This window comes from Polistes fuscatus, unplaced genomic scaffold (genome assembly GCF_010416935.1).
Source record: "Polistes fuscatus isolate 324 unplaced genomic scaffold, CU_Pfus_HIC Scaffold25, whole genome shotgun sequence".
NCBI classification, from domain to species: Eukaryota; Metazoa; Arthropoda; class Insecta; order Hymenoptera; family Vespidae; genus Polistes; species Polistes fuscatus.
Window position 1 is genome coordinate 2,176,773 of NW_025113102.1, and position 21,449 is coordinate 2,198,221.

The 21,449-nt window shown below is 33.2% G+C and overlaps 1 protein-coding gene and 3 long non-coding RNA genes across 6 annotated transcripts in view; all 4 read left to right on the top strand.

Moving 5' to 3' along the window:
• LOC122518465 (polypeptide N-acetylgalactosaminyltransferase 2) overlaps positions 1–21,449 on the top strand; it is a 121,629-nt gene that overhangs the window by 77,751 nt on the left and 22,429 nt on the right. For 2 of the 3 annotated variants that reach the window (XM_043637407.1, XM_043637409.1), the window contains exons 2-3: positions 16,044–16,213; positions 16,724–16,843. In XM_043637407.1, coding sequence (XP_043493342.1) covers positions 16,044–16,213; positions 16,724–16,843 — 290 coding nt within the window. Of the gene's footprint in view, positions 1–6,010; positions 6,108–16,043; positions 16,214–16,723; positions 16,844–21,449 lie in introns of those variants that run through there. The other variant, XM_043637408.1, reaches the window with a different exon arrangement.
• LOC122518469 lies at positions 1,449–1,706 on the top strand. The gene is made up of 2 exons (XR_006304082.1): positions 1,449–1,526; positions 1,628–1,706. It is a non-coding gene; the product is annotated as an uncharacterized LOC122518469 (long non-coding RNA).
• On the top strand, positions 2,139–2,807 carry LOC122518466. Its single transcript, XR_006304080.1, has 3 exons — positions 2,139–2,349; positions 2,453–2,624; positions 2,730–2,807. It is a non-coding gene; the product is annotated as an uncharacterized LOC122518466 (long non-coding RNA).
• LOC122518468 lies at positions 16,855–17,789 on the top strand. Its single transcript, XR_006304081.1, has 2 exons — positions 16,855–17,367; positions 17,599–17,789. It is a non-coding gene; the product is annotated as an uncharacterized LOC122518468 (long non-coding RNA).

Sequence of the window (21,449 nt, forward strand, 5' to 3'; positions counted from 1 at the left end):
TGACCCATATAATTTCTTTGAGACAAGGATATTGACACAGTGACCTACATAAATTCTTAGATCTCGAGGACACTTATTTATATTATATTATACTTCATATGGCCACTTGCGTACGGAAATTGTTGTAAATAACACGTGTTTTTTGAAAATTATTAATTGTCAATTGCAAATATATTGTTACGACCCTGTTTTGAGCCGTCCCTGGAAAAAGGACGTGAGGCCGTTTCCAGGCAACGAATTGTTGATCGAGAGATCTTGACAGGAGCTCGGAAAGCACGGACGTGTATCTTAAAAACGTGTATCTTAAAAACGTGTATCTTAAAAACGTGTATCTGAAAAACGGAAAATCATACAATGATAGAAGAAATATCGTTTTAAAGAGCTTGCTCAATAAAATCCTTACAGTAATACTTTTCGTTAATATAAAAAAATGACTTATCCGAAATATGAAAATGAATAGAAAAGATAATACTTGCTGGAATGTATTCGTTATATAAGTACATACGCAATACGAGTTTCATTTTACGAATAAACTAAATTTATCTTCCCCGAGGAAATTAGAAAAGGTATCGTGACATCAACTCGGGAGAGAAAGAAAATGTGGAAAGGAAAAAAAAAGGCAAGAAATATTCTCAACGAAAGAAAAATTCACTTTAATGCGCTGTCAGTGAAGTTAATATAAACTCAACAATCCGACAAGTCTAAAACGAAGTGATGAAAATTTCGAGCATAGATTATATATATATATAAAAGCATACCCTTTAGTACCTCGAAGGACAACAATATTACATCGACCAGAGAAAGCGATGAAATATCGTCTCATCGTCGAGCACGAAGTATCTAAAGAATCCTAAATGGAACTTATTTTTGAGCAAGTTTTTGCAAAGTTTAATAAAAAGATGGGACGAGTTGCTTAATAATGAGTTATATTGCGATAATTTATTATCAACTTGTTCAACTGGATACGTCAATGGAAGGAGTATTTTATTTTCTATTATATTTTCAATTAAAGGATAAAAAAAAATTTGTACTTTAAATTTGATGTTAGGTATATATTTTACACTTCTTTCTTATTCCAGAGATACTAAAAGCCGAAAAAAATTCTCTTGACTCTAAAAAATCCTAAATGGAACTTATTTTTGAGCTAGTTTTTGCAAAATTTAATAAAAAGATAGGACGAGTTGCGTAATAATGCGTTATATTGCGATAATTTATTATCAACTTGTTCAACTGGATACGTCAATGGAAGAAGTATTTTATTTTCAATTATATTTTCAATTAATGGATAAAAAAAAAATCTGTACTTTAAATTTGATGTTAGGTATATATATATTTTACACTTATTTCTTATTCCAGAGATACTAAAAGCCAAAAAATACTTTTGACTCTAAAGAATCCTAAATGGAACTTATTTTTGAGCAAGTTTTTGCAAAGTTTAATAAAATGATAGGACGAGTTGCTTAATAATGCGTTATATTGCGATAATTTATTATCAACTTGTTCAACTGGATACGTCAATGGAAGAAGTATTTTATTTTCAATTATATTTTCAATTAATGGATAAAAAGAAAATCTGTACTTTAAATTTGATGTTAGGTATATATTTTACACTTCTTTCTTATTCCAGAGATACTAAAAGCCGAAAAAAAGACTCTTGACTCTAAAGAATCCTAAATGGAACTTATTTTTGAGCAAGTTTTTGCAAAGTTTAATAAAAAGATGGAATGAGTTGCTTAATAATGCGTTATATTGCGATAATTTATTATCAACTTGTTCAACTGGATACGTCAATGGAAGAAGTATTTTATTTTCTATTATATTTTCAATTAAAGGATAAAAAAAAATTTGTACTTTAAATTTGATGTTAGGTATATATATATTTTACACTTCTTTCTTATTCCAGAGATACTAAAAGCCGAAAAAAGACTCTTGACTCTAAAGAATCCTAAATGGAACTTATTTTTGAGCAAGTTTTTGCAAAGTTTAATAAAAAGATGGGACGAGTTGCTTAATAATGCGTTATTTCGCGATAATTTATTATCAACTTGTTCAACTGGATACGTCAATGGAAGAAGTATTTTATTTTCTATTATATTTTCAATTAAAGGATAAAAAAAAAATCTGTACTTTAAATTTGATGTTAGGTATATATATTTTACACTTCTTTCTTATTCCAGAGATACTAAAAGCCGAAAAAAATACTCTTGACTCTAAAGAATCCTAAATGGAACTTATTTTTGAGCAAGTTTTTGCAAAGTTTAATAAAAAGATAGGACGAGTTGCTTAATAATGCGTTATATTGCGATAATTTATTATCAACTTGTTCAACTGGATACGTCAATGGAAGAAGTATTTTATTTTCAATTATATTTTCAATTAATGGATAAAAAAAAAATCTGTACTTTAAATTTGATGTTAGGTATATATATTTTACACTTCTTTCTTATTCCAGAGATACTAAAAGCCGAAAAAAAGACTCTTGACTCTAAAGAATCCTAAATGGAACTTATTTTTGAGCAAGTTTTTGCAAAGTTTAATAAAAAGATAGGACGAGTTGCTTAATAATGCGTTATATTGCGATAATTTATTATCAACTTGTTCAACTGGATACGTCAATGGAAGAAGTATTTTATTTTCAATTATATTTTCAATTAATGGATAAAAAGAAAATCTGTACTTTAAATTTGATGTTAGGTATATATATATTTTACACTTCTTTCTTATTCCAGAGATACTAAAAGCCGAAAAATACTCTTGACTCTAAAGAATCCTAAATGGAACTTATTTTTGAGCAAGTTTTTGCAAAGTTTAATAAAAAGATAGGACGAGTTGCTTAATAATGCGTTATATTGCGATAATTTATTATCAACTTGTTCAACTGTATACGTCAATGGAAGAAGTATTTTATTTTCTATTATATTTTCAATTAAAGGATAAAAAGAAAATTTGTACTTTAAATTTGACGTTAGGTATATATATTTTACACTTCTTTCTTATTCCAGAGATACTAAAAGCCGAAAATAAGACTCTTGACGAAACGTAAATAAAAAATCGAGTGTCGGTGACACGATTAACCGTCGAGCTCTAGAGCAAAACGATTAAAACTGGAAAATTAATGAACGTACCGTGTAAAAGAAAACGATCCCAGGCGTATGCTGCTATTCGTCTTAAAGATGGATCCAGGTTAACGAAGCATATTGAGGGTAGAATTTATTCTCCTCATTACCAACATAATTAGCTTACAATTAGTGGTACGCTCAAATGCATTTCGGTGTTTGTCCAAGCGTGAAATGTTCTGAAATTTGTATTCTCGCTTCAGCGGTCGAATGGATACGCTTAAAATCCATCGAAAAGCCGAGGAGACCTCGTGGCTGACCTACGTTGGTCGTTGAATATTTGATAGCATCCTGCGATACAGGAAGTGTGCTACGTATCGTTGTACGAGAGTAAATTCGTGTCGGTGCTATCAATACCTAGGATATACGTGACGAGCATTACAGATCGCGTTGCACTTCGAAATCGACGTTGCAACCGATCGATTTTCTATAAAGAATCTTCTTAGATCTCGATATTCGATAGAAAAATATTATACGACGAGTTACTACTAACCTAATCACACATTTTATTTTATAATTCAATTATCTTATTAGGAAGCGATATTAATAAACCTTAAATGTCGTTTTATATATATTATTGAGGAGTTTTAAGGTAAACCGCAAATTGTTTCTCTGCAAATACTAAGTTTATTTTATTTGAAGTATTATTTACAATTATATCTATGATACCTAATAATAAAACGATTACAATTAATATCCCACCTGCAAATACAAAGAAACGACATTTAAGGTTTATTAATATCGCTTCCTCAATTATATTCCTTACTATCTTTTTATTTAGTTTTTATCACAATAAAATACAACAATCCGCTATTCAATCACGCGTGAATCCCCCCTATGCGTTACAGACAATTTATACCAAATTTGAATTAATGAAATTTATTTCATTACATATATATAAAAGAAAGATCTGCGACAGAAATTTGTCAGTAATGAAAAAATCAATTGAATTAGTATTATATTTCAAGAAAATTGAATATAATGAAAAACAACTGATATCAATAAAGTTTATTTTACAGTATTCTTTAGGGTAACTGATATTAACGGTGCAAGAGAGATTCGATGCTTCTCTGATAATAATTCTCAATCAAGTTTTCAGCCTTTTCCAACGATATACTCCCTCGGTTAGGCGCTTACTCGTTCCCAAACGACCATTCATTCTCTAGTGACGTACTCGAGAAGGGCAGCGGTTTATTCATCCGATAAAAGAGATGCCGAATGCCTTTTTTTTTTCTTTTCGTATTCGAACGAAACGAATGTCCTTTTAAATGTGTTGAAAACTGGAGTTTCGTTGTTAATAAACAATGTATTTTTTTTTGTTTCTCTTTTTTGTCGAGAAACTCGCAAACGTTTAAAGTATGATCATTTATTCGTTCGCGAATATATTCTATAGGGTATATACGAAAGCCAAAAGGTTCTAAACTTTCTTAACTTTTGCAATTAATGAGCACAAAAGTCCTATACGCGAATACGAATTATGTTGTATGTGTGCGTGTGTGAGTGTGCGTAAGTACTCGCGACACGGTATAACGACGATAATGAAATAGAGATGTAGGATGTGGGAACAATTATCATAAAAATAACGTCAATAGCTTCCATAGCTCGTAGAGGAGAGAAATAACATTTTATAGGAGTTCGAGAGAGGATAGTTTTGCACTTGGACGATTTTGAAGTTCTCCTTGGAACTTCCCCTCGTATCATCTTCTACGAGTTGACGAAAAAAAGAAAAATAAGTCGCAAAGTTTTCTTCTTTCTCTTGGTGGAAGGAAGGGTTCGTTACAACCTGGAAACTTCAAGTATATTTTTTCTGTTTTTTTTTTCGAGTTTGCAGTTACAAATACGCCGGAGACATTTTACAGGTTTAATTCACAGCTAGAAAATTATGAAGAAAATGCATGAAATGCGTTACTGCGCATAGCAGCACGGATAGAGAAAGTACGCGATACATTATGGATGAGTTGAGTTTATTTCTAACTAACACAAGTGAATCCTTCAAAGGAGAGAAACTTCGTGTTTCAGACGCGAATTTATAAACAAACCAAAATATCCCTCGATGATATCCTCGTTTCTCGTTGATATTAAAGCAAACCCGTTGTACAATTAAGAAATTCAAGGTAGAATTATTAAGTACCACGTTGAGAAGAGTTACTTACATTTTTCATCGTTTGCATTCCGTGCTACCAGCCATGTACAATTTACAAAGGGGATTTTACTGAAGAGTTTTTACAAAAGTATTATACGCTTTTATTTTTTACGGAGTATGGGGTACTCTTAAAAAAGACAAAACAAATATAAAATTTAACTTTGTTGTTGCAACGAAAGAAAAGTATCTCCTTCGTGTTTTGAACTGTTACTAGTTTGCGTTTTCCGCAAAAATTCTCCAACGATTTAACGCTAGAAAACTTCGATTAAATTCATCTTGCAAAATATTCAAAAGTATCTCGTATATAACAAATGCATGCATGTGTCTTTCATGCCAGATAGAAAAGATTTGATTCAACTGAATATTGCCTTCAGTTTACCAAAGTGTAATTTGATCTTATTACCAACATTTAAATCATATCCATGGTATAGCAATACACCAAAAGCTCGAAATAAGCTCGAACGTTGTACCTTCGATTCTGTTATACTTTTGAATCCCATTAACAATGTTTATTTTACTTTACACTCGATCGATTGAGAAAGATCAACAAAACTGTGCGAAACCCACTGGAATTATGTATTTCTCGTTATCGGTTCGAGTCATTAAAAAAGTATCCGATAAACGAGCCGATTATCGAGCATTGCGAATTCTCCTCTTCTTTATTTATCTATCTCTGTCTTTCTCTTGCCTAGGCAAATGCCATTAACGAGAATGTTGGGCGGTGCATAAGAACAGGGAGAGTGTGATAATCATACCAGAATCAAGGACGTCCGAGGAAGCGCCAGTTGACTTGATATCAGATGGAAAGTTACCGGATCCGGGCTCTAGCTCGAGTCCGCATAACTACTGCAAGTATACCGGCCAAGTATACCCCCCCTCTCTCTCTCTCTCTATGTGTGTGTGTGTGTTTCCTTCTCGTCCAAATTTACACCTGATATAAAGTTCGATAACGAAAGCTCCGTTTTCTTCTCGTTCTTCTACTACTACTACTACTTCTTCTCTAATTCATTCTTTAATTGCTTCTTTCACTAATTAAGGACGCGGGAAATTGCCGAGGTTAATTATTTTCTAATTAATGTACGACTTAGTATTTAACTTTTCTCTTAACTAAAATGAAACATTAGCGAGAGAAAGAGGAAATAATAGATTGTATAGAATGCATTTGAAGGGGTCGAATGCAAATCAAATCGAAGGGCAAGATAGAGAAGGAGGTGGTATAGACACTGCATATGATCGATTCGACGATACACGTTCGACTGCACCTGGGACATTCGAAGAGAAGCTTTCTACGTAGTCTCTGCACCTTCGATAGACAACCGAGTACTGTTTGCGCAACGCAAATCTATAGACCCTTGTACCTATGTACCTATTCCTATCGGGCCACGTATTTCGCAAGGATCTCTAATGAACGTAGAGTTATCGTCTAATGTTCTCCGTGGTTCGTTATCGTTGGTTATGATTGGAGGAGCACCGATTCTACCAAATCTCCTCCCCCTTTCTCTATCCGAGTACACGAGCTGGAAATTTCTCGATGCGAAAAACGGATGAAACATTTCTAGGATATCAAAAGAATCTGGCATTCTGCCCAACATACTTTCAATCAACTCAAACACGACTGTTGCAATTGCAAGAATTCCCTAGGACGGTCTGTTTACTTATTTAAGTATATTTTTCTCCGAGTAATGCGAATTTCGGGAAAAATAAAAGAAAAGTAGAAGAAGAAGAAGAATAAAACAAAATTGAAAGGTTTAAGTCCATTTTGCAGTACAGAATTGAGCGGAACGTGGCGGGAAGCTTTTTTCCGCGTTATAGACTTTTCAGAAAAGAGGAGAGAAACGTTCGCGTTTCAGTAGTTACCTACTCGAAAACGTTTCTACGGTTCTCGCGGAAAAGAAGCATCGCTTCGGGCGTTCTCTCGATTCGCGAAGAACATTTTTGTTCCTCCTATTTGCGAATGGGAAAGCGAATTTCCCTGTACTTTAAACGCCGACTTTTTTCTACGCGAAATTTTTTTCAAACTTTCCCTTTTATGTCATCCTACGACGAAAAAAGGGGATGAAATTGTCAATTGGAAAGAATTGCCTTGTAACAGAGTGTAAGAAGATTATTTAAGTAAATAAACAATCATGAAGTACTATGGTAAAAAAATTTCTATAATGTTTATGAGAACAATTTCGTTTTCCCATAGAAAAGGAACGAACCGTGATATTGTCTGACACGACGAAGACGCTTTACTATTCAGTTTCATCGCCAAAACTGTCGAAATTCCTGATTGAAAGCATTGCTAGTGCAAGAAGGATCGTACGGGAAGATCTAAAACCGAAACGAGTCTTCGATTTTCGATACGTGCGATATTCATCTTCCCTTCTTCCCTTCCTTCCTTCCTTCTTTCCTTCCTTCCTTTCTTTCTTTCTTCCTCTCCTTTTGTCTTTTTTTATTATCTCGTCTCAATGGTGGTCGTTCTAGGTTTTCCATGCTTATATTTGTGAGGAATATTCTAGCAGATATCATCTCAACCCGGACAATTCACAATTCACAAGCCGATCGTTTACGTTTTAAAAAAAGCTGAAAAATTCTTGATATAGTAGTAACATATAATAATGTAATAGCAATTAAAAAAGATATAAAATAATGTGTTGTTTAATTCGTTGACATAATTCACTGTCATAATTACGAGGAATTCCCTTAAACTAAATGCTTATAAAACAAAGACTATAATTTTTGGAAGTCTTCAACATGTTAACAACTCTGTATTTATTAATGCTCAGAAAATCAATGTAGATCAAGTAGTTATTGATTACGTCCGATCAATTAAATACTTAGGATTTATTTTGGATGATACTTTGTCTTGGCATCAACAAGTCATGTTGATTAGTAATCAAGCAATGAGTTGCTTGTCCCGATTGAAAATGAACAATCATTTGTTTAATACGACTATGCGTAAAAGATTAGTTGCCACCTTAATATTACCAATCTTTGATTATTGTTCAGCAGCTTATACAAACATCTCAGGAACATTACAAACTAAATTACAAAGAAAGTTTAACGCTTGTATTCGCTTTATCTTTCGTTTGCAACGATATCAGCATACTACTCCGTTTAGAAGAGTTTTAGGATGGTTGACTTTACAAGATCGACGTGATTTCTTAATGGCTTGCATAATATACAAAATGTTGCGTCTTCAGCACGACAAAATATTAAGAACGAACTTTAGTATTCTTACTTCTGTTCGTGGTCGTGCTGTCAGACAGTTGGATGTATTATGTTTACCTTATGCAAGAACCAGGACTTATGACAGATCATTTTTGGTTACGGCTGTTCGTACTTGGAATCAACTACCGGAATATATCGTAGCTCTAAGTGACTATAAAGAATTCAGGTTAAGATGTTATACCTACTTTATTGATAGAGATATTCAGCGTGTTTTGTGACTTACGATTGAATTGAATTTAATTTTTGTTTTGTTTTTTTTTAACCATATGTTTATTGCTTTGAACCAATACTACTATACTACTATTATAGAACCATTATACTTTTATTTATTATTTACTATTTTCTTTTTACATTTATCTACTTACTGTGCGTTACTACTAATATAATGATAAGTTTAATAATAATTACATAATTTTCATTTCCGTTTTGTTTTATCTATACATTACATTGTACTACACTGTAATTAATGGCCTTTAGGGAGCCTAGGCTCTAGGGTCAATAAAATATTATAATAAAATATAAATAAAAAATATATAATAAATAAATATAATATAAATAAAAAAATAAATAAATAATTAAAATAAATAAAATAAATAAAATAAAATAAATAATACTTCGCGTAAAAATGTTAATAGCGCGTTAAATATACGAGCTAGTATTATATTCGTAGGAAATCATTCATTTAGTCTTTTGGAAAAAAGAAAAAGAGAGAAAAATGCAACAATTTCTCATCTCTTAAAGATTAAAATCGTCCCTCTCGGGCTTAGTCTTTGGGAGTAATCTCCATCCATCAAAATCAATCTATCCTTCGAGCGCACTTAAGAACGAATACTCTGGCTCGATAAGAGATGCCATTCGATCCTTCGATGACTCGAAGGAAGGAAGGAAGGAAGGAAGGAAGGAAAGAAAGAAAGAAAGAAAAATAAAGAAAGAAGGAAGGAAAGAAATGTTCTTCCGGCAACTGATTCTAAGAGTAACGCTATCGTTCATCCCATTTATTTTCAAGAAAAGCTTCGTCATTAACGTTACCTCAAAGCTCCGAGTGCAACGAGATCGTTTCCAAGAGGATTCCGAGTTGATGCTTCGCTATTCTCCCAGAAGGATCCTCGATAATCCTTTCTGATGAATCTTCTATCGAAAAGAGGGAGAGAGAGAGAGTAACCTTTCGTTCGGATCCAACTTGACGAAGACGTCCACAGCAGACGCAACTTAGAAATTATCTTCCCGAAGTAGGAGAGATCCTTTTCTTTTTCGTCTAGAGGAACATTTAGCTCGAGCCCGCTCAATTCGATCGAGTGAAAGAGATTTGTTAGACTTACTTGTGATCCGAGTAACGAACGAAGACACGAGTTTAGAAAGAGTATCGTCTTTTGACGAGAGTAGGAACAATCGGAATAGAGGATTCCACGGTCCCCTAGTAAAAACTAGGGGAAAACGGTCCCCTAGTATAAACTTTCCTCACGTTTCCTGACAAATGTAAGTAAGAAAAAAAGTATTATTACTACGTTCGAAGAAAAGTTCGATACATCGCAAGCGTAAAGAAAGAAGAAACATTGGAAAGAGAACGGTGTTTCGGTGCTAAATTTACATTAGTTTGAACCACGAAGGAAACACGAAAAAGATCACTTAGTTTCAACCTTTTTATCCTACCCCCATTGAATTTGTTTCTTTAACATTATTCAAGTAAATATCGTTCGAAACTTTATCTCCTGCAAATGAAAAGAAAATAGACTTCTCCTAACAAGAAACGATTCGAACCGATCCACTCGACGAAATTCCTATTTTATCGGCCAGGTCGATGCCAGCCAGAATCGCGATTGACGTTGGCAGAAGAATACGGAGCGAATGATTCAACTTGGCTTTTTCAAAGAAGAAATAGCTACGATCCCGTCCAAGATGCCTTATCAGACATCGATGTCCCCGATATCAAATAGACTACGTTTCTCGATTCGGAAGAAGAACTCAAGTTATGCAGGAAGAGCCTGGCAAAGAGCCTTATATATATATACATGTATACAATATATGCAATATATATTTATTAATTAATTTATTATTATTATTAATAAATATTAATATGTAATTTATTAATTATTATAATAATATAATATATAATAATATAATATAAATCATATAATAATAATAAATATAATATATAATATAATAATAATAATAATTATTATTAATAAATATTAATATATAATTTATTAATAATAATTTATTAATTTAAAAATATTAATTAATATTAATAATTGCAATTTAATTTATAATTATGGATTGATACCTACACTCCTAGATTAACAAGAAATTTTATGGAAATAATATTCTCACGCGGAAATGTTTAAAACAATAGACAATGCTTAGACAATAGTCTATAAATAAAAAGATTCAAAAAGCAACACGTATTAGATCTTTCAACTTGAATTATGAAGAAAATACAAAACTCTGTAGAACTCTGAAAAATATATCTTTGGAATAGAAATTCTTTGAAGAAAAAATTGATCATAAAATATTATTGAACGTTCGATAGATAGGTAGAAATTCAAGACATCATTCAAAAGCAAACGATCTCTAAGGATAGATTTGAGCGGTGTAGAATCTCTCTGGCAATGGAAGTAAATGCGAAGCTCGGCATCGTTGGCATTGCGGATTCTCTGCAGGATCGAACGAGCACTTCGCTATTGTTGTCGGTTAATTAAGGGAATTGCTGAAAGATTAAGGAGCTACCTCTTCTTATAATCCCTACTCCAAACTTCTTTCTTCTCTACTCTAATACCGACTTCCTTTATTTTATCTATTTACCCTATGTTTCTCTTTCTCCATTTATTCTTTGTTCAACTAATCTCGATGGAAGGAAGGTTCACTCTGTGTTTTTATCTAACATAAGTATCGATAATTTGACGTATCTTTTTTATCTAATAGTTTAAATAAAGCTAAAACAAATTGAAGATAAATATTAAATCAGTAACGAAGCATTCTGATGCTCCTGGTATGTAATTGCGGCAAACCGTAAAGAGAGTGACGGAGGACAAGCTGCCCGTTAACCGCAAGAATCCTCTGTATACAGGGATTGACTGGTCACTCTGGAGCTAGAGTTAGGGTCCTTTAGCTAATTGCTTTCGCATGAGCGAGCGATTTAGTTTCACAATCGAACCCTTTCACCCATTATCTTCGTCAACGTTCATTCGTTCAAACCAAGATAATGGGGACATTGATCAACCGAATGATAAAGGGGATCTAGAAAGGGCACTCTGCTCTCTTGGACCAGTCGAATAAACGAAAAGGAATCCAAATAATTGACAAATTAACTAATTATTCTTGTCGTTTGTATAATTTCAATAATAACAGAAAAATCAAGTAGAAATAAATCAGAAATAATGAACACTTAGTGACTAGAACATTATTGAGATATAAATGAGCCGTTTATTTTGAAAGTGGCCTAACTCCATTTGAAAATTATTTCCGGTTACCCATGATTACATGTACAACTTTAAATTATCTATCAATAAAGCATTTAAGGTTACTTATATTCCGAGTAAATACGGTCATTCCGGACACATAAGTTTTCAGAGTTAGTTGAATAACTGAGCCGTTTATTTTGAAAGTGGCCTAAGTCCATTTACACTTAAGTTAAGATATTTATCATTGATTTTTAATATCAGGAAATTCGTTTTTACCAAATGATAGAGATTTTGGTGTGGTAAAAATGGCATTAAAAAAAAATAATTTACCGTTTGTCCCCCGAGATTATTACAATATTATCAAAAAGTATCGGAAAGATAATAACTTTTTTGTACGTGAAATGAGACAAGAAGATTTTGTATCAACAAAATTATTAGAAGACGCAATTTTTAAAAGGGTAAAGGATTCTAATGGAGGACCAATAAACTGGTTAAAAATATTTTGGATGGGTTTTGTCAAAAATGAACCGTATCAAATTTTCTATAAGACATCAATGAATGATAACGAAAATTTGAAAGCCCTGAATTTATTACTACGTCGGGGTAGACCAAGAAACTTCGAAAATATTGTATTGACACCACTGTATAAAAATATAAGACAAATTACAACTGCAAAATTCAAGGACATAATTGACTTATTACGATATATACCACCGGAACATCGTGATTTCTTTAAATCCCTTTCACATACACAAAATGTAGATGAGTAGAAAATTGTTTTGTAATTTATGTTTGTAAAAAATATTTTCAATCGCATAATTGATGTTTTTAAAGTGTTATAAAGGTATGTAAAATAAAATGAGTATTGTTTTTCCTCAATTTGAAGCATCTTAAATTATGTTGAATGGACTTCGGTTCTTTCAAATTTTATAACAAATCTGGTTGTTTATTTTGAAAGTGGCCTAAGTCCATTTACACTTAAATTAAGATATTTATCATTGATTTTTAATATCAGGACATTCGTTTTTACCAAATGATAGAGATTTTGGTGTGGTAGAAATGACATTAAAAAAAAATAATTTACCGTTTGTACCCCGAGATTATTACAATATTATCAAAAAGTATCGGAAAGATAATAACTTTTTTGTACGTGAAATGAGATAAGAAGATTTTGTATGAACAAAATTATTAGAAGACGCAATTTTTAAAAGGGTAAAGGATTCTAATGGAGAACCAATAAACTGGTTAAAAATATGTTGGATGGGTTTTGTCAAAAATGAACCGTATCAAATTTTCTATAAGATATCAATGAATGAGAACGAAAATTTGAAAGTCCTGGATTTATTACCACGTCGGGGTAGACCAAGAAAGTTCGAAAATATTGTATTGACACCATTGTATAAAAATATAAGACAAATTACAACCGCAAAATTCAAGGACATAATTGACTTATTACGATATACCACCGGATCATCATGATTTCTTTAAATCTCTTTCACATACACAAAATGTAGATGAGTAGAAAATTGTTTTGTAATTTATTTTTGTAAAAAATATTTTCAATCGCATAATTTATGTTTTTAAAGTGTTACAAAGGTATGTAAAATAAAACGAGTATTGTTTCTTCTCAATTTGAAGCATCTTAAATTATGTTGAATGGACTTCGGTTCTTTCAAATTTTATAACAAATCTGGTTGTTAATTTTGAAAGTGGCCTAACTCCATTCTTGCTAAGAAAACACATATTATTTACTTAATAATTGCCATTATTTTAATAGGAATTGTAAATTGAACACCTTTAGATACACTTAAGCAGCATAACTCATTGGTATTCTGTACGTATATTTTTAATTGCATTGAAACGCAAACCCTTAAATATCTCAATTTAAGTATAAATGGTCTTAGGCCACTTTCAAAATAAACGGCTCAAATCAAAGTTAAATGAAAGAGATTTTTATAGAAAGTATAAGTGTAAATTTTGTATTAGCATAACTGCGAACGTATGATCATTAGCGCGTAAGGGATAAGTAACCAGGCTGACGGTGTATCAAGCTACTGAAAGTTCTAGGCCGAAGTTTAGTCGATCGATAAGCGATAACCGTGGAAGGCGATGCGCGTAGCACTCGGATACGTTGTCGAATTATCTCAATTAACGTCGTTAGCCGACCGACGCGAACCGACGAATCCGACAACAGCCAGCTGCACCAAATTGCACTCTGCTGTAACGAGGCGCAAACACGAAAGCGTCGTCGCGCGACAATGACGAATTAATGCACGTTCAAGACCGCGGTGTACTTAATCGAGCGTACACACTATTTTCCGTTAGCAAGCACGAGGGTGTGCTTCATTATGCCTTCACTAATAAATATTACTACTTTCAACATGATCTTTAGAAACATTAATGAACCAAAACTCTAGAAACGTTAATCGTTTAAGGGGTTATACGCAGTTAGAATTTTAAAAAAATCTATTTTTTTTTGCATTTTCGGAATGTACATATATTTAAGTATATTCTCTGAAAATTTCAAATCGATTCGGCAAATATTCTTCACTTCATGTAAGCTGCAAACAAAAACTTTTAACTATGTGTAAACGTTTCTTTGAAACTTTAAACGCGTTTTTCTCAAAACGGTATTTTCAACCGATTTGTCTTATATTTTTACACAATATTCTTAGATATATTCCTCAGGTATTAAGTAGAAGGATTAATTTTTAAAAAATTTATTACAATTTTTTTTTACAATTTAGAGCGAAAATTTTAGTCAAAAACAAAAACTTTTTTCAGATAGACGCCATTTTGTCAAAAATCAAAATTTTTAATATTCCTTCCGTTTAATACCTGCATTAATCTATCCTTTAAAAGAATCCACTATTTCTTTTTATTTCGGTTAATCAAAACGGCCGAACTGGAGATCACCGCCAAACGTCTTTTTTTAAAGGACGTTCAGGAAATCATCTACAGGAGCGGTTCAGATTAATATTTTTACATAATCGACGTGCTATTGTATTCTCAAAAGTTGGCTCTATTTGAATTATTATCACTTATTATTGACAAGTTAAAACATTTTCTATAAAAAATTCATAAAAAGACGTCTTTTTTGAGCCACGCAACTGCGTATAACCCCTTAATCGTTAAAACTACCTTTACGTTTTTTCTTACCATTACAATTTTTCTGTATAATGTTAATCGAGATAAGTAACGGAAAATCTTTTGTGTCTCTTTATCATCGGTAGGGATGATTATCGTCGACAAGATGGAAAGTTTTACGATCCAGAGCTTGTATAATTTTCTCGTTCTAACGGAAAAGCTTTTAAGAAGCCATATGATTCAGAGTTTTTATTCGACGAGCGAGACGAAGAAGAATCATCGGCTCGTTCGAAGTTTCGTTGGGTCTCGAAGTTTATCCAGTTTTATCCAACGGAGCGCACTCTGATTCCGAACGTCACGTGGAACCGGATGCAACAGCTTGCTGCGCACGGTCGAACCGGCTGCGTTTCCGATTTAATACGATTCCTGGGCCGTGAATAAATATTTCATCACTCTCTTGCCAAGTTATTTCACACTTCGTTCGTCCTCTTTATCTCAATATACATATATATATGTGTGTGCATATCTCTCTTTTTATTCACATTTTGGATGATCTCGAAAGAAGGTGAAATCGAAGAAAAGAATTCGTAATCGTATTGATAATTTTGTTAACATTTCCATACGAAACGTTAAGAGGAAATTTTTGAGAGAGGAATTTTCTTGTCAAATGAATTATCCAACGAGAATAAGTCAAGACGTAGATTCATTTTGTATCAGACATACTACAAATATAGTATATGTACGTACCCTTATATATATATATGTATAACTATAGATATCGTAGGTGTTCTCGAAGACAAACAGAGAACACGTCTCAAGGGAATCCCGATATACGAAATTCAATGACCTATATATACTCTAACATCCATTTTCCGCACAATGCTATTCTCCGCTATGGAATGTTCGCTCTCCCGTATTGACTTAGCAGCTACCGATCATAGATATCGATACACTAACGTCACCCTCGAGTCTGAAGAGTTGCCGCGAGTTTGCTTTAGCTTTTCATCATCTATCGTATTATCGAAAACGCGAGCTACTATCGCATTAGTTCGATACGTTCTGACGTACCATTTTATTTTATTATAGAACGAAAACAGAGCATTGCGACTGAAGGAACCCGCATCCTTGGCCCTCTCCGCCGGAAATTCCGGTGGTTACATGGACCCAGATGGTACCGCCATTGTGATGTCGTCCGAACTACTACCTGCTCCTACACCCGATCCAAGAGTTACGTGGAATTATTTCGACGAGCAAGGGTAAGATTTCAGTTTTCCTCTGATATATGTCAAACCTATGTTTACGAGGAAAGAATTACAGTATTTTCGTGATCAGAAAATTCAAACTAAATGTACAAATTCGAGTGAGTAAATCATATGGTCAACGATTAAATGGATAAGTTAAATAATTAATATAATATAAAATATAAAATCTATATATCTCTCTCTCGTTCTCCAAATGAAATAAATTTAACCTAGATAACATTCGGGGTAAAATACTAGCATAAACAAAACCTGTCGCAACTCTCGAAATTATTTTCGCAACTAAATTCATCGACCACGTTACTGTATACTACAAACGCGTACGGCTTTTGCGCGCGGTATTTAATACAACGTTTACAAAAAAGAACATTTAACGGCAAGTTTAATCCACAATCGTAACTATGAATTATATCTCTGGTCTCGCAATACATACTTATGTAAATACACATATGTATATCTGATACGCGTTTCGCGAGGATAAATTATAATATTGGGTTTTTATTGCAGGTACGTTTCGAGGGGTGGTTTGCGAGCTGGCGAGGATCCATACGCAAGAAATAAATTCAATCAAGAAGCCTCGGATGGTCTTCCAAGCAATCGAGATATTCCTGATACTCGTAGTGCAATGTGAGTAATACTAACTCGTAAATTAAATCGAGTTTATCGAAATCCTTACGTCATTTATTTGACGATCGATTAATCGAGGTCAAGTTCAGTTTGATTGAAAATCTGTCACATTAAAATATCCAACAAAAGTATCAAATTATATCGTGAATAATAATGCAATTGATCGAAGGTAACGAGAAATCTATCGCTAATCAACAACAGGATTCAACGAACAAGAAAAAAAAGGGGACGTTGATAATGAAGGATAAAAGTTCTAAGGGAAAATCAATCGTTAAATGTCGATCTATCAATCCTTTTATACACTATTATCAAAGTCTTCGCGAATCCTGCGGAAAACAGCATTCCTCTTCCGTGATCGCCAAGATCGCGGCATATCGTTGGAAATTCATGGAACCCCGTGCCAAACAGCAGTACATCGAAGCCGCCAGAAAGCAATGGCTTCGTCGAAGAAGAGCGTCAATGGCTCGTAAGAAATAGCTTCGAACGACCTCCGACCCAGTAATACTTCAAGAAACCGATAGAAAGTACGCTTTCTCGGATGATTGAACTTTGATCAAATTGATTGACTAGTCTTATTTGTCTCGATAATTTTTCAAATAAGTTACTTTTATATTTCAACTTTTTTATATTTTATACTTTACGCGGATAAAATCATTTACTTTCGATTTAACTTTAACTCACTCGTTGCGCGTTTGTGTCTGCTGATTGTGATTGCACGTAATTTAATATTTATGAATTTAAACCATTAACTATAGGAAATACCTGAGGCTATTGCGGATATGGAATCAAAGAACTAAATCGATCCGATCGTTGAAGAAGACTATTTATATCTTTTGTATACCTTTCTTAATCGAAACGTCCTAAAATAACTTATTGTATGAAATTTTATCCAGTGTAATATCTCGTGATTAAATGTCGTCGAGTTAATAAAACAATGAAAGAATAATCTCCTCTTGAATTTGTTATCAACGGAAAGGATACACTTCAATTTATAGATTTTTCCCAATGTTTCTGTTTTCCTTTGTATTTTACTACCGGAGAAGTGGAATAATGTCATTCATTATAAACGAACCCCCGAGACTTGCGGTAAAGTCATATAAGTCAATTATTCAACAAGTGCAACGTCATATAGGAGAACATGCTACGCTCTGAATAAACTATTGCCTCTGTTTGTCTGGACGAATTATGGAAACAAATTTACGGAAAGCTGAAACTATGTAAAAGAGACAGGGAAGGAGAGAGAATGAGAGAAATCATGGAATAAATTTGAAAATCGACAAAGCAATATGCATCTTGTTACACGTGCACGTTTTATAAAATATTTCTAGTTAACAAAATTGCAGTGTACAGTAAAAATCTTTTCGTATATGACACTACTGCAAAAATATGTATGCGTGTATGCACATAAGTGTAAAATGCAGTTAAAATAACGCAAAAAATTTGGAATACTTGCTCAACTCATATTACTTACGCGTATACATATATATATTATGTAAGTAGGAACGTTTCGTAGGTTTTTTTGATTCTTTCCAAGAGACTTTCGATCGATACTACCTTGTCATTTTCAACTCCGCTTTGTATTTGAGAATTCAAATGGAATCCTTGTCCTCGATTTTCTTCGACTTTCTCTACCGAAGTGTATAAGGGTTCTTCAGTCTTCTCCAGCATGATCTAATTTCCGATGTCGCCCTACACGCTTGTCACGTTCTCTCAACGAAACTATTTCTCGTAAGCTGTGGCAATCAACAAGTAAAGACTCTCTGCTTTCGTTCTTAAACTTATGATAAAAGCTATCACGATGATTTTTAATATGCCACACTTAGTTCCTCTTTTTATAATTATTTGCAAAATGTTATAGGAAGTTGAGTGAAATAATGTATTATGAAAATCACTAGAAACGCGCTATAATTGATTTAACGAGTTAGAAACGTAAATGTCGATTCTCATTTCGAACGGTATAATCATCATATGCAAGCGTCTTTCCTACGATAAAAGAAATTCGAAAATCGTGTCAGGAGGTTGGTAGGTGTCTTTAGAGGCCGCGACAAAAGGTGACATCTTCTGCAATACACTTGGACCGATACAATAGGACCTTCCGACATCGTCGTTGTTCAATGAAAGCTCGAGCTGTACTACTTGCATTGAGTTGCAAGCGAATTGCGTGCACCTATACACACGTTAATAAATATCAAGGGAATTGAGCATAAGTCGAACCACGAGAATCTATATCGTATATGAGTCGAGAGATAGAACTTTGTGTTATCATCATTATTTCTATATCGAGCTTGTCAAGATAAAACTCGGTAGAGAGCAGTATCCGGCTCGTACGACCAACGATTCTTTATCTCGATCATTTAGTGGACGTATTTTTTTTTTCTATTCTTTATTTATCTCTCTCTTCTCGTTTTTCTCTTCCCCCGTTTTCTTTTCTTTTTCTTTTTCATTTCTTTTCTTTTCTTTTCTTTCTTATCTTCTTCGTCTAGTTTTTCGTCTTTTCCCTTCTATTCTTATTCTTCCACGACAAAACGTCAAGAGGTTCTTTCTAACTCGGCAACTCGTGACAACAATATTTTTATGACGTGTTCGCGGAGATCGGCGAGGAGGCGGCTTTGTAGCAAAGTTTCGAGCTACCAGAGATAAGTCCGAGACGAAAATCCCCAACGTAAATTTGTGAAGGTACTTTTAAAACTTCGAGGTAGCATTATCGGGTGGAACTGCATTAAGATGAAACTTCCTCTCGAATGCCGTCAGGTTTTAACTCGAAGATAAATATACGTAATCTTTGGTTTTTCGTTAACGAGTTACGATGAGAATTCTGAACAAAAATTACACAACCTCCAATGTTATTATCGATATTTTGTTGACGAGTATTTTTGATGATGTTTTAGCTTCTAATCGAATTCATTTTTCTCACTTTTCCTCTCGAATGCCGTCAGGTTTTAACTTGAAGATAAATATACGTAATCTTCAGTTTTTCATTAACGAGTTACGATGAGAATTCTGGACAAAAATTGCACAACCCTCAATGTTATTATCGATATTTTGTTGACGAGTATTTTTGATCATGTTTTAGCTTCTAATCGAATTCATTTTTCTCACTTTTCCTCTCGAATGCCGTCAGGTTTTAACTCGAAGATAAATATACGTAATCTTTGGTTTTTCGTTAACGAGTTACGATGAGAATTCTGGACAAAAATTACACAACCCTCAATGTTATTATCGATATTTTGTTGACGAGTATTTTTGATGATGTTTTAGCTTCTAATCGAATTCATTTTTCTCACTTTTCCTCTCGAATGCCGTCAGGTTTTAACTCGAAGATAAATATACGTAATCTTTGGTTTTTCGTTAACGAGTTACGATGAGAATTCTGGACAAAAAATTACACAACCCTCAATGTTATTATCGATATTTTGTTGACGAGTATTTTTGATGATGTTTTAGCTTCTAATCGAATTCATTTTTCTCACTTTTCCTCTCGAATGCCGTCAGGTTTTAACTCGAAGATAAATATACGTAATCTTTGGTTTTTCGTTAACGAGTTACGATGAGAATTCTGGACAAAAATTGCACAACCCTCAATGTTATTATCGATATTTTGTTGACGAGTATTTTTGATGATGTTTTAGCTTCTAATCGAATTCATTTTTCTCACTTTTCCTCTCGAATGCCGTCAGGTTTTAACTCGAAGATAAATATACGTAATCTTTGGTTTTTCGTTAACGAGTTACGATGAGAATTCTGGACAAAAATTGCACAACCCTCAATGTTATTATCGATATTTGTTAACGAGTATTTTTGATGATGTTTTAGCTTCTAATCGAATTCATTTTTCTCACTTTTCCTCTCGAATGCCGTCAGGTTTTAACTCGAAGATAAATATACGTAATCTTTGGTTTTTCGTTAACGAGTTACGATGAGAATTCTGGACAAAAATTGCACAACCCTCAATGTTATTATCGATATTTTGTTGACGAGTATTTTTGATGATGTTTTAGCTTCTAATCGAATTCATTTTTCTCACTTTTCCTCTCGAATGCCGTCAGGTTTTAACTCGAAGATAAATATACGTAATCTTTGGTTTTTCGTTAACGAGTTACGATGAGAATTCTGGACAAAAAATTACACAACCCTCAATGTTATTATCGATATTTTGATGACGAGTATTTTTTATGATGTTTTAGCTTCTAATCGAATTCATTTTTCTCACTTTTCCTCTCGAATGCCGTCAGGTTTTAACTCGAAGATAAATATACGTAATCTTTGGTTTTTCGTTAACGAGTTACGATGAGAATTCTGGACAAAAAATTACACAACCCTCAATGTTATTATCAATATTTTGTGGACGAGTATTTTTGATCATGTTTTAGCTTCTAATCGAATTCATTTTTCTCACTTTTCCTCTCGAATGCCGCTGGTTTTAACTCGAAGATAAATATACGTAATCTTTTGTTTTTCGTTAACGAGTTACGATGAGAATTCTGGACAAAAAATTACACAACCCTCAATGTTATTATCGATATTTTGTTGACGAGTATTTTTGATAATGTTTTAGCTTCTAATCGAATTCATTTTTCTCACTTTTCCTCTCGAATGCCGCTGGTTT